General features: G+C 37.2%; 1 protein-coding gene across 2 annotated transcripts; it reads left to right on the forward strand.

Annotated features, from left to right (window-relative positions):
* Window positions 1-3,973: 3,973 nt before the first annotated feature.
* Window positions 3,974-12,610, forward strand: LOC115429202 (alpha-N-acetylgalactosaminide alpha-2,6-sialyltransferase 3-like). 2 transcript variants are annotated; one of them, XM_030148471.1, is made up of 5 exons: window positions 3,974-4,326; window positions 4,481-4,627; window positions 9,287-9,699; window positions 9,799-9,906; window positions 12,086-12,610. In XM_030148471.1, the coding sequence occupies exons 1-5, from the start codon at window positions 4,315-4,317 to the stop codon at window positions 12,270-12,272; spliced, it is 867 nt and encodes a 288-aa protein (XP_030004331.1). In that variant the 5' UTR covers window positions 3,974-4,314; the 3' UTR covers window positions 12,273-12,610. The 2 variants fall into 2 exon arrangements, with proteins under 2 accessions (XP_030004331.1, XP_030004333.1); XM_030148473.1 differs by having other exon boundaries at window positions 9,290-9,699.
* Window positions 12,611-14,986: the final 2,376 nt, after the last annotated feature.

Genomic DNA, 14,986 nt, shown 5'->3' on the forward strand with positions numbered 1-14,986 from the left:
CGTAGAATATTGACACCGCCATTGACCAATGACTGACGGCGCATGGAAGGCTGTTTCATTTGTTAGCCAATTGGAATGAAGGTAGGCGGGAGAATGGTGTTAAAGGTCCAATCAGGTCGAAGATCATAAAGCACTGTACCTGACCGGATACAGAAGAGAAAGTTGACACAAGGTTTAAAATAATGATATATTTAAAAGAAAATTAAGTTAGTCATGTAAGTATTTGCATCAGATTAAATCTGACTAAATATCAGGTTCCTGTACAGCCACTTTTTGATCCTAGAAAGTGAAAGTTTGGTCAGGATTGTGCACACAGACTTCTGCTGCCTCTATTAAAATGTTTTACATTATTGGATTATTTACACATCTGACTAGCTTCTTCACTTTCATTTCTTTTATTATTTTGGGATATTTTGACTTAAACTGAATTACTACACTACCACATTTTTGGAAAAAGTATTGTACTTTGTGCTCCATTAGAATGACTGCAAATAGATGTAGTTTTAGTTGCTTTGTACACTCGTGTTGTGAATACAAAAAAAAAAAAACTCTTCAACTATTTTTTTTTTAATTAATTTATTTATTTATTTATTTTACATTTTTTATTTTTAATAGATGAAGCTACCCACAATTACCAGGGGCAACGTCTAAAACGATCCACTGATGCACCAGTAATAACTGGAATATGTGTTAATGTGAAATAGGCCTCAGCAGGCACTTCTACTTTTTGGTACTTTAGTATTTAGAGTTTTATTCAGCAGTGGTTTAGAATGTAAGCCTTTCACTGTGCCATCGTGACATTGACTTCAATGAAAAAGCACTTATCTCCACTGCATTACAGCACCACACTGTACAACGGCTATATTATTTTACAGGACTTCATATTTTGAACAGCAAAGGGTAAGGACTAATGTAAAGCAAATGTATATTTCTGTTGTGGGTGTCAGAATGTGGAATTCTTTGGCAATGGAATAGAAGAGCTGTACAAATATTTTTTTCAGTTTAAGAGGTTATATAAGGAGAGAATAGAGAAGCTTTATAAAAGCATGTAATGAAATAATTTTACTTACAGATTTTGGATTTCTTTTTTTTTTTCTTTGACTATCATGTAAACTGTTTACTGTAATAGCTATAATGGCAATGTATCTGATGTATGCAGATGTTTCAAGAAAGGGGCAGGTATTATAAGTTTTCTTCATCCTGCTCCTTTTCAATCATTTAGACTGGAATTAATAAATGAAATGAAATGAAATTTTGATAGTTTTACAAGTAGAGCTTGAAAGCAACAAAAACATTTTATTACTATTATTATTATTATTGGCACAAAGCAAATTTACATAACAAGAATGGGAAAAATATTACAGAAGAGTTATATAGAAATGCATTTGGTGGTGGAATGGTTAAACACAACTATTACAACTATCTGAAACAAAATAAACAAAAAAGATTAAGACATTTGAATTGGAATGAAAATACTGAAACAGAAAGAAAAACAAATAAATAAATCTGACTGGACAATAGAGCACAAAGGACTAAGGCAAGATACAATTAAAACAGCAAGAACTTAGATAAACTAAAATAAACTTTTATGGCTTTTTTTGGACATATTTACAATATACTCAAGAGATTTGTAATATTTAACAACATCACACACAAACAAGTTAAAGGAGGGGTTTGTGTTTTTCCACTTACAAGTATGAATATAGTATTTACCCACAGGAGAGACAAATACTCTTTATAATAACACGGAACAGCGGTTTCCAGTTTGTGTATTTTTATTTTTCAGAATATAATACGTAGACAGTTCATTACCTCAGTACAGACACTGTGTGCACTTAGAGCAGGGGTGTCAAACTCATTTTCTTCCGGGGGCCACATTCAGTCCAATTTAATCTGAAGTGGGCCGGATCAGTCAAATAATAGCATAATAGCCAATAAATAATGACAACTCCAAATTGTTTTAGTGCAAAAAAAAAAGAAACGTTCAGTTATGCCAATATTTATATTTACAAATTATCCAAACAAAAAGGATGTGAATAACCTGGAAAAAAAATGAAATTTGTTAAGAAATATAAGTATAATTTGATCAATTTTATGCCTCGACTTATCATTTATACATGTGCATTACAGATGAGATCTACAAAGCCACAAAACGTTTAGTAACAGGCAGAATATTGTTAAATTGAACTTAATTTTCTTTAGACATTTCAGGTTGTTCATATTTGTTCAGGTTATTCACATTTTATTGTTGAAGTATAGTTTCTTAATGTAAATATTTTCATAATATAATGTTTTTTGCACTAAAATCAAGGAGTAAAAAAATGGTGTTGTCATTATTTATAGGTTATTATGATATCATTTTTGAGTTCGATGCCCTAACTTGCACTTTGCAAATTCATCCCGCGGGCCAGATTGGAACCTTTGGCGGGCCAGTTTTGGCCCCCAAGCCACATGTTTGACACCTGTGACTTAGAGGATTGTAGTGATGGTACTTTTGGCTCTTTGAAGGGAGCCGTTCAATCAGGAGCTGTTCACTGAAAAGAGCCATTCGAAAGACTGGCTCTTTTATGTTTTTTGCATTATTTTGAAACACCAATGTTTTCATGACTAAACAGGCTACATGTGGTGATTGACATTACATTTTAAAGGTGTTTAATTGGCGCGGCAGTAATATTATCTTACCATAAAAAAAAAAAATAGCTAGTTAAAATGTGTGGGCTAAATCCATGACATGAGAGGTGACATTAGGCAAATGCTGGAATTGGACCAAAAACATCATGGTACATTATGTGGACTAGTCTGTAGCCTAAAAATGAAGAAGAAAATAAAACATTTTCTTATGAAATAACATTTTATTCTCCTCAAAACAAGAACAATAAATGTGTGTAAACAAACGGAAAAAAACTGCACAAAACACAACACTGATTAATCACTGCAATTACTTAAATACCTGAACTATAGTGCAATTCTCAGAACAAGAACAGTATGGGGTGACACGGTGGTGCAGTGGTTAGCACTCGTGCCTCACAGCAAGAAGGTCGTGGGTTCAATTCCAACACCAGTCGATGGGTGGGACCTTTCTGTGTGGAGTTTGCATGTTCTCCCCCGGTTCTCTCCGGGTAGTACTGAGACCGGGTGCATAGGTTCATTGGTTAATCTAAATTGCCCATACATTGAACGTGAGAGTGATTGTTTGTCTCTACATGTCAGCCCTGCAATGAACTGGCAAAACGTCCAGTCCAGTAGTTATTGAATATGTAATCATATGTGGAGTTGAGACAGGCCTTGACGCAGTCCCTCACCACCTGGCTGGCTCTGGGCAGAGACTGTAACTCCTGGACCTTCATCCTGAAGAAGGTGATGCTGGTTAGAAGATCAACAGTGGATTTCAAATCCTGCAGCTGCTCCTTGCTGCTGGCAGGAAAGTGATTCCTATATGTAGAGAGATCAATGGTCAAGGGGTTGTGCAACTGGTCTAGGAGCTTGACAAAACGTTCTTTCCCAAAATTTGAGGCAGCAAAGCGGTCGGAGGCAGAGACATTGGTGGAGGCGGTTGTGTGGGCATAGAATGCACTGATGTTGGTGGGGTACGCCTTCGCCCCTATGTAGCTGGGATAGGCTCCAAGCAACCCCCGTGACCCTAGTGAGGATAAAGCAGGTTCAGATAATGAATGAAGAACAGTATGTTGGTAAATTGGCAGGCAATCAGACACTCCCTCTTTAAAAAATAAATAAATAAAAAATAAAAAATGAACGGCTCTTTACAAAGACTCGGTTCCCATCGTTCATTTCAAAGAGCCGTTCAAAAGATTCGATTCGTTCGTGAACGTCACATCACTAGAGGATTGTTTTTCTGTTTGCACTGAAGTGATTGAGTTTACTTCAGCTTTTCTGAGGCATCTATCTTTCACATTCTTATTTTTTTGTGCCGCTGTGATACTTTTACTATGAAAAATACAAACCGGAAGTGTAGTAGTGTCTGAACATGAGGGGGAGCGTAGGTTGATGGAGCGGATAGTGGCTGCAGAGCGATAGTAGGCCACTGTGTCAACAAATCTGGAGAGATAACAGTACATATCGGAGGAGATTTCTCGATAAATTCACTCCAACATAATTTGGATGAGACCGGAACAGTACGGACCTGTTGCCTGTGTGGAGATGGAGAGGATCCGTGTTTGACTGAAGGATCTGTGGGAAAACTAACAGCAGAAGTGGAGGAGAATGAAATCTGCTGATCATGAATCGACCGTGGTGGTGTTCAGGCAGTTTGGAAGTGGGGTTCACTGAACCAGGGCACTGCACAAAGGCCTTGATATGAAATCACAGGTAACAGCGGGTCCGTTATTTGATGTACTGTGCGTGTGTTGTTGTTGTTGTTGTTGTTGTTGTTTACCCAGCCTCCACATGTGTGTACATAATGTCCGTTATCCGCTGATCAGCCCTGACACGGTTCTGTCCCTGCTCTTTCCGGTGGGTGTAGAGGCTCCTGTGGGTCTGTCTGCTCAGCCTGAGCCTCAGTCTCCTCCTGTGGTTCGGACATGTGATCAGACGGGACAGTTCGGCTCCAGCTGCGCACAGCACCGGCCTGAGCGGCTATGAGAGGATCACAGAGCCGAGGATGGAGCAGGTGAGCCAAGGCTGACCCTGGGAGACCAGCATTTTAGTTCACTTCCACATTCAGCTAAACTGGGCTGAACCAGTAAAATAATAACATAATAATATAGAAATAAGTAAGTAAGTAAGTAGAGCTTTATTTATATAGCACTTTTTAATCCTTTCATGCATAGTGGTCACTACAGTGGACAGTTACTCTCTTGTATATTCATGGGTTTTGTTGTTTTAGTTCCATATCAGCCAACACAGTGGACATCATCTCATGAACTGCAATTCATACCATTACTGTAACTTTGCTGTTCTTGAGTGGAAATCAATTGTTAATTGTTGTTTTTTGCATATTATCTCCATGAAGTGAGTAATAACTAGTATTAGAATATGTTAAAATGTGAGAAAACATCAGATTAGCTGCATTAAACATGGTTTCATTTCACTGTTTTCATATCACTTTATGATATTGGGTTTTAAATACATGTTTCTTTGCTTCAAGAATAAAATTCATGGTGTAGCTGAGTGGACATTTTTGTAAATCTGTGAAAAAAAAAACCCTCAATCTCACTGTTTTTTTTTGTTTTTTTTTTCATGCCTAAGGAGGAATAAAAACACAAAAAAAACAAACAAAAAAACTCAACTAAGGTTCTCATAATTCATGCATGAAAGGGTTAAAACAATATGTTACAAAGTGCTTCACATAAAGGGGAGATAGATCAAATCAAATCAAATTTTAAGCCAATTTACAGAAACCCAACAGAATGCTCCAGGAGCAAACACTTATGGCTGGTGACAGTGGCGAGGAAAAACTTCCCTACAACAGGCAGAAACCTCGAGCAGACCCAGACTCCTGAAGGATGGCCGTCTGCCTTGGCCAGTTGGGGTTAAAGAGGGAGAGTAAAGGAGGAGAAAAGAGAGAGCGATAGAGAGACTGGGGGGGACAACACATGGAGTACTTTATGATGAATACATAAAGTGTAATCAGTTTGTGGTGGCCCTGGGCCAGGTGGGAAACTAAAAAGCCTTTTTGAACAGGAGGGTTTTGAGGTGTTTTTTAAAGCTCTCTACAGAGTCCGTGGACCATAAGTGTAGAGGCAGGTCATTCCATAGACGTGGAATAACCTGATTCTATTCTATTCTATTCTAAAAAAAAATATTTTTTCTAAAGTAAACAAATTGTCAGAAATTTTAAAACAGGCCATTGTTTATTTCTACTCAGTTTAGTTTAGTTAATTTATTTTAATCTGAGGGACTGATTCGTTTCAGTGTTGAGTTTTCAGGTTAACACTGTGAGTCAGTTATCATCAAATGTTTAAAAGCCACATTAGACTACAAGTCCCAAGATGCATTTCAAGCAAACATTCAATCACAGTGCTTCATATTCTCCTGTTCCAACAAACTCTCATCTAGTCAAAGCAGTTTGATGCCTCTTCACCATGGTAACAGCAGCTGAGGCTCATGGGTGCTGTAGTATTTAGACTCATTTGATAATTATGAATGATGCTCCGTTGAGATGACAGGAGTTCTTACATGCTCGTCAGTTTTTCTTTTGGCTTTACACGTCCCACAGTATGAGTTTTTACATATTTTACAAATGCAGGGAGTTAGATTTGTTCTAGTGGGGGGACCAGTGTGTGGCCGATGCAGGTGAGCCGCTTTATTATGACACTATTATAACTTAACCCTTTATAGGGCACTCATAGAAATACTCTGACATTCGGAATTTCAACCTTAGTGTGTTATTGGAGGACATAACAAGATTTTATTACTTTTGTGAAATTTGTGAAATTATGTAGAAAATCAAGGTCAATGAAGTTACCATATTTGGTTCCTTACTCATAGGTGGCAAAAAAATAACAGCAGTTGTTACATCCTCATCAGTTTTTCATTTGGCTTTCAGTTTTGGCTTTACATGTCCTATGCTATGAATTTTTACATATTTTACAAATGCAGGGAATTATATTTGTTCAGTTGTCCGGCTGGCTACAGTCTTGATGTGAAGAGCACAAAGGGCTCCAGAAATTAGGCTGTGCAGACACATGCACATGACAATAATGTAGATTTAGTTTTTTATTTTGAATCTTACCATGCTAACACAACAATATCCATGTCCAAATAGAGAAGTCTAGTCTGCATTGTTAACAACACACGACAAATTAAGTTAAAAAAAGTCTATCAATTAATTTGATTGTTGTAAAACAAAGATAGATGTAAGTATATTATGCTATAATAACAAAACCAAATGTTATTTTATTTTACCTTTATTTAATCAGGAAGTCCCATTGAGATTAGAAAACTCTTTTGCAAGGGAGACCTGGTCAAGGTAGTAGCCATGAAAGTCAGAAGTATATAAAACACATAGGCTACATGATACACAATGAACAATAAAACAGATGAACAATTATTCAACCATAATGATCTCGAGAAAAACAGTGACATTCCTCCTTCTCAGCATTCTCCATGATACTTTTAAAATCATTAACAAAGATGAATGTTTGTAGTTTAAGAGTTTTTGAAGATTATTCCCTGACCATGGTGCATGGCAGGAAAATGCAGTTTTTCCAAAGTCCGTCAGAACTCGGGGAACAGTCAAAAGCAACCACTTGGAAGAACATGGATGAAAACTACTAGAGCACAGGTGTCAAATATGTGGCTCGGGGGCCAAATCCGGCCCGCCAAAGGGTCCAGTCCTACAGTCCAGTAGGATGAGGTAGTGAAATGCAAAAATTACACTGAAGATATTAACAATCTGGTGTAAAAATCATTTTAATTCAGGTTCTACATACAGATCTCAGTTGGGTCAGATCAGTAAAATAATGTCACAATAACTTACAAATAATGACAACTACAGATTTTATCTTTGTTTAAGTGGAAAAAAAGTAAAATTACATGAAAATGTTTACATTAACAAACTATCCTTTTACAAAAAACGTGAATAACCTCAACAAATATGAACAACCTGAAATGTCTTAAGAGAAATAAATGCAATTTTACCAATATTGTACCTGGTACTATATGTTTGGTGTATTTGTAATTGTAATGTCAGTTGTAATGCACATGTGTAAATGATAAACTGATAAACTGAGGCAGAATGTTGTTAAAATTGCATTTGTTTTTCTTAAGACATTTCAAGTTGTTCATGTTATTCAGATTTTTAATGAAACGATGTAGATCAGACTTTACTGAGCATTAAATGTACACTAAATGTGCTTAATGAATCACTTTCTACAGCTAATATGTATCTTTTGTATACCTAGTCATAAATATGTATAAAAATGTATAAATTTGTTACTAAGTGCTTGAATAAACTATTGAAACTGTATACCTGTCTTTTCTTTCCCTACATAAACGAAATTCCTAATTCCCTACATAACCATTCCATTCTTCAAAACTCTTGCCATAAGTCATAGTTATGTTTAAAAAATTAAAAAATGCATCCACAGTTTATCAAAATAGACACCTTAAAGAACATCTCAGCAAATTTTCATAGTTAGGAGACACTTGCAACCGCACTTTTAAAACGTTTAGAAAAAAAGGAAAATTTAGATGTTAATTTTTGTTCCCTACATAACCATGCAGTTTTTCAAATTTTTATGGCAAAAGATGGCACTCTATCTTTTGTTTCTTTTTATGAGCTTCAAGTACTATTTAACCCTTTCATGCATGAATTATGAGAACCTTAGTCAAGATTTTTTTTCTTGAGTGTTTTTATTTTTCCTTTGGCATGAAAAAAAAACAAAAAAAACAATGTGATCGACTATTTTTTTTTTCATCTAGTTCCAAAAATGTCCACTCAGGTACACCATGCATTTAATTTTTGAAACGAAGACACATACATATAAAGCCCAATAGCAGAAAGTCATATGGAAACAATGAAATTAAAACATTTTTAATGCTGCTAATCTGATGTTTTCTTACATTTTAACATATTCTAATACTAGGTATTATTCACTTCACAGAGATAATATGCAAAAAAAAAACAAAAAGCTTTTTGTTTAAAAAGCAAAACAAAATGTTTAAATACAGTCTAACAATTAACAATTGATTTACCCTAAAACATGTCACTGCAGATCAGGTTTATCAAGAACAGCAAAGTTACAGTAATGGAATGAATTGCAGTGTATGGGATGATGCATAAGCGTCCACAGTGTTGGCTGATATGGAACTGAAACAACAAAATCCATGATCATACAAGAGAACAGCTGCAGAATAACCGTACACTGTAGTGACCATTATGCATGAAAGGGTTAATAGCTTTAAAATGATGTTTTATTCATGTCTCTAGCTTAAATACTTTTTGAATTACAGCATAAAATGTAGTCGGGCACTCCCTACATAACCACGTGACTTGACCCAGATGTAAACATTATCATAATGTAATTTAATTTTTTTCACTGTTACAATTTTACTGGTCCGGCCCATTTGAGATCATACTGGGGTGAAAGTGGCCCCTGAACTAAATTAGAGTTTGACACCCCTGTACTAGAGCTAACAGGAAGAAGGGTTCTGAGGTATTCTGGGAGTTTACCCAGCAGAGCTTTATAGATAAACATATATCAGTGTTGTTGTCTACAAATAGTTAATGGTGTCCGTGTTTTTTGGATGTTATTTAAAAGCATACGATTGAGTATACAAGTCTGACATGTAACAATGCATGAACACACATTTTGTCTCTTTGCAGCAGTTCTTGGACATGCACTGCAACCAGTGTGCCTTGATCTCCAGTTCCGGACAGATGCTAGGAGCTGGTGTTGGAGAGGAGATTGACAATATTGAATGTGTGATCCGGATGAACAACGCACCCACAAAAGGCTACGAGAAAGACGTAGGGAGTCGCACCAGTTTACGGGTTGTGTCTCACACCAGCGTTCCTCTGCTGCTAAAAAATGAGTACTACTATTTCCAGCAATCCGCAGACACTACGTATGTAGTCTGGGGTCCTGAGAGGAACATGAGGCAGGATGGGAAAGGACGCATTTTCAATAGTCTCCTGAAGGTAGCCAAGAAGTATCCAAATGTCAGAATCTATGCTGTGACCAGAGAGAAAGTTCAGTACTGCGATCTTGTGTTTCAGAATGAAACTGGAAAAAACAGGTACAGAATGAGTAAACGGTGTGTGTACAAGGCCTTTTATTACATGTGTGTAAATTGAAATGAACCCTCAAGCCAAAATATCTGATGTTTGTCGTACAGAATGAAGTCGGGGGCCTTTCTCAGCACAGGATTCTTCACAATGATTCTGCTTATGGATATGTGTGACAGCATCCATGTTTACGGGATGATAGATGACAACTACTGCAGGTGAGCCCCTTGAAATTATGACACTATCTATATTATAAAAGCAAAGTGGCCTCTGTGTGTGTGTGTGTGTGTGTGTCTGGGGATTCACACAAAATCTGGAAAGAGCTGACTGCTGCAATTTGGCATATTTATGTATTTTTGGTCAACGAACAGACGAGCGAAAACGGCAAGTTTATAGGACCAATAATTTGGGAGATATTATTAATTTTGGAATACAATAGCCTTATAATCATGCTGCTATAGCCACAACTCTTTGGCGATGACTGCTGCACAAATGCGGTACAGCATCCATGAATACACAACAGCATAAAAACTACCACCAGACTAGAACCTGTGCATCCTCACGGGTCAACACGCTAGTAATTATTTAACCCTTTATAGGGCACTCATAGAAATACTCTGAAATTCTGAACCTTACTGTGTTATTGGAGGACATAACAAGACTTTTGTGAAAATGTTATAACATTTTTTATTATGCAGAACACAGGTGTCAAACTTGCGGCCCAGGGGCCAAATCCGGCCCGCCAAAGGGTCCAGTTTGGTCCCTGGAATGAATTTGTGAAATGCAAAAATTACACTGACGATATTAATCATTTTAGTTCAGGTTCCACATACAGACCAATTTAATCTCCAGTGCGTCAGATCAGTAAAATACTATCATAGTGATCTATAAATACTCACAACTCCAAATTTTTCACGTTGTAAATGTAAACATTTTCATGCCATTTTACTGTATTTACATTAAAACAAACTAACATTTCACAAAAATATGAATAACCTCAACAAATATGAACATTTTGAAATGTCTGAAGTGTAATTTTAACAAATTTTTGCCTGTTATTAAATGTTTGTGTACTTGTAGATCCACTGTGATCTGTAAGCTGTAATGTACATGTGTAAATGATAAACTGAGACATAATATTGTTAAAATTACACTTAGTTTTCTGAAGAAATTTCAGTTTGTTCATGTTATTCACATTGTTTTAAAGGATAGTTGGTAAATGTAAACCTTTTCATCGCGTAATTTTACTTTTTTTGCTCTAAAACATAGAGGAAAGTTTGGAGTTGACATTTTTTTATATATCATTATGTTAATATTTCACTGGTCCGGCCCACTTCAGATCAAATTTGGCTTAATGTGGCCCCTGAACTAAAATGAGTTTGACACCCCTGATGTAGAAAATCAAGGTCAATGAAGTTCCCATATTTGGTTCCTTACTCATAAGTGGCAAAAATGCTAGTTCTTACATCCTCATCAGTTTTTCTTTTGGCTTTCAGTTTTGGCTTTACACATCCCACGTTTTGAATTTTTACATATTTTACAAATGCAGGGAATTATATTTGTTCTGGTGGGGGGGGCAGTGTATGCAATCCCTCCAGTTGGCTACAGTCTTTAGGTGAAGAGCACAAAGGGCTACAGAAATCAGGCTGTGCAGATACATACACATGACAATAATGTAGATTTAGTTTCTTATTTTGAATCTTACCATCCTGCCACAACAATGCTCATATCCAAATAGAGAAGTTTAGCCTGTATTGTAAACAAGACTACAAATTAATTATATAAAACAAAGTGTATCAATTAATTTGATTAATGTTGTAAAACAGATAGATGCAAGTATATTATGCTATAATAAGTTATTGGAGGACATAACAAGACTTTATTACTTTTGTGAAATTTTTCAATATTTTGTATTATATAGAAAATCAAGGTCAATGAAGTTACCATATTTGGTTTCTTATCTGTAAGTGGCAAAAAAAAAAAATCCAAGAGTATTTATAAAAAATACAAGAAAAACATATGCAAGGTGAAAGGATCATGTATTTTAGAACATTAGACCAACATAAGTGCTGATCCAGACCCGTGTCCACATCCACATGATCCCTTTGAACGTCATTCCTTACATTAGTACCATTACTTCATGGTACCTAAGAAAGCAGGTCCACTCACTGTTCATGCGGAGGTGGACCTTACAGACCCTGGAGACCACATTGGACCTGAGATTGTTGACTCACTGGAACTGCTACTGTCACTGTCTTGTAATGTATGCGGAAATTACCAAAAACAGTCACTTACCGATAAAGGCTTAAGCTGCTGCACTTATTTTTCTGCTCTCACAACTTATTATGTTGATGACTCTTAACCTATTTCCGCTGCTGTCTTCTCCTTTTCACTTAGTCAAGCCAATCATAGCACCGTTCCTTACCATTACTACGAGCACAACCGAGTCAAGGAGTGCAGGATGTACAACGTCCACGAACACACACAACGCGGGGGTCATCGCTTTATCACAGAGAAGGCGATCTATGCCAGATGGGCAACACGTCACAAGATGGACTTCAAACACCCCTCGTGGAGCCTTTGAAGGAGGAGATTCTTGACCTTGTGCTTTTTTTTTCTTTTTCTTTTTTGCTGAATACTTTTTGTTTTGACTGAGTATACACTTCTTCATCCCACTGTTACTGATGGAGACCTGCTTTTTGGCTGGGTTTTAAAGCAGCTGATCAGTGTTGGTGTGCAAAGGTGTCCAGTGGTGACGCTGGATGAAGTTAAGTGCAAACACAGACACAAAGTATGCTTTTGATTATATGCTGAGGAGATCTGACTTAAGCAGCCTTTCACTGGCAACATGTTAATGTTTTCACAGTATTACTGAATGTTTCCATTATGTAGAGCCATGTGTCAGAATAGACACTGGTTAAAAAAAGAAAGATTTAGCCACACTAAAACTAGTTTATGCTAAAGCTGGTAACTTTTAATTTCTGTATTAGAGCCCGACTGATATGGGATTTTTGGGGCCAATGCCGATACCAATACTGGGGGCTAAAAAAAAGCCGATATCCAATATATCGGCCGATATCTGATAATTAGCCGATATCGTGATTATGATTATGTGAGTGTGTGTGGGGGGTTGATAGCGTCATTGTTCGAGCAGGAGTGAAAGTGAAACTAACTCGCTTTAAAGTTCCTCTTATTCTCCGGGCAGCACACACACACACAGGAGCAGCGAGCGACAGAATCTCCACACAGCAAAAAAAGTTAATATATCGGCTACATATTGGCCGATGTTGATTAATTGGTGAAATGCTATAATTGATTAATCAGTCGGGCTCTATTCTGTATAACGGTGCCTACATTTTATCCTGCACAGTGTTTTATTTTATGCTTCAGTGTTTCAGTCACACTATTACACTCATTTCATTTGCTCCTCTTTTTGTCCAACGGTCACTTTTAATTAATGGAAAGATTTTTACTGAACTCAAGTCTTATCCAAGAGCACTTTTTGTTTTGTTAGATTTTTTTTTCCCTTGCATTGTTTTTGTTGTTGCCTCACTGTGTTGAGCTGCTGTCAAATTAACATCCTTGCTAACACATTGTTATACTGGTGCTGCATATTTCATATCATATGAACTATTATTTTGTTAACTTGAATGTTTCACATTTGTTGCCACTACTCAGTCCATACCAGAAACCCAAAGTGTTCAATACATGTGCAAAAATACTGCTGTCTGTCACTGGCAGTTCTCTGTGTCAGGGGTCACCAACCCTGGTCCTCCAGAGCTATTGTCCTACATGTTTTACACCTGATTCAAATGATAAGCCTCTTATCAAGCACTGCAGAAGCCTGATAACGACCTGTCGGGTGTGCTGGAAGAGGGAAACTTCTAAAACATGCAGGATAGTGTCTCTTGAGGACCAGGGTTGGTGACCCCTGCTCTGTGTACTAGTTGCATTACTTTCTGGGAGGAAATTATTATACAGTCTACTCTCATTATACCGCCAACTTCCGTTCACGGCCAAATTGGCGGTATAGCGAAAATGGCGTTACAACGGGTTGCGTCCATAATGTGCATGTCTTTACTATATGATGTCTATGCTGCCTCCGTTAACCCGTTCTAATTGCGTTTCTAAATAAATCTTGATTCTGTTATGTTGTAAGGGATCATTTAAAGTGGGGAAACATTTTAAGCATTATTATACCGTGTCGGGAAATGACACCCCATCATTTTGAAGCTTTGGCTTAATCCCACGTCCTCTTCCCGACATCCTGACCTACTGAGTGTTCTGCGATAAATGAACGGTGGCTGTTCCATAGACCTACTTGTAGCCTGTCGCGATCAGCGTCTGGCGCGTTTGTTTCAGTGCATTGTTAAAATTTATGTGTACTCGATGGCAATCACACTGGCGGTATAACGGTCGGGAAATCAATGGTATAAGTGTTGTTTGTGCATGGAACTGGGCTGGCGGATGGCGATAGGCGGAAATGGCGGTAGCTAATGGAATAATGCATTGGGGATTTTTGTGCAATGGTTTTGGTCGGCGGTGAGCGAAAATGGCGGTATAACGGCGGGCGGTTTAACGAGAGTAGACTGTACATCTTAGCTTTTGCTTTTTGGTATTTCTAAGATACTTTAGTGCAAATAGTCAAGTAAGCAAACACTAGTAGTTGTATTTAGAGCTGAAACCGATTAATCGATTAGGTGCTAGAAGCGAATGCAAAAATTCATGGTTCGATTAATCAACTTGAATTGATTGAAGGGACATATTCTATTGCAGTTTTCCTGAATTGAAGCTTCTTTGTGCGTCACAATAAGCATCTGTGTGAAACACAACAGTGGAACCAATGTTTAACAGCAGAGAAATGAAGGAAACAAAGCTTTGATTCTGGAGAATTGTGGTTTAATGATTTTTTTGGACCACTTTGAGTCCATTAATCATTTCAGCTCTAGTAGTATTTTTGCAAATGTTTGGAACATATCTGGTTTCTGCTACAGATCAGGTAGAAACAGCCCTCAGTGTGTACTGAAGGGTCGAAAGATTCTAAGTGGTTTCTGTTACAAAAACTCTGATCTGTGTCTGTTTTATGACCGCATATAGAAATGTCCCAATCGGAACTGAAAAGATCAGACGTCATGCCTTTTGTGCTGTTCACGTTGTCATGAAAAAAATAAAAACTGATTTCAGTCACATGATGAAAAAAATTGAAATGCGGGCCACTTTGCCAGCAGTCTAAATGTGGCCTTAGGTTCTTTTTTTATGTTCAGTGCGAACAAAACAAACAAAAAAATGAATAAACTG

This window comes from Sphaeramia orbicularis, chromosome 12 (assembly GCF_902148855.1).
Source record: "Sphaeramia orbicularis chromosome 12, fSphaOr1.1, whole genome shotgun sequence".
Lineage (NCBI taxonomy): Eukaryota > Metazoa > Chordata > Actinopteri > Kurtiformes > Apogonidae > Sphaeramia > Sphaeramia orbicularis.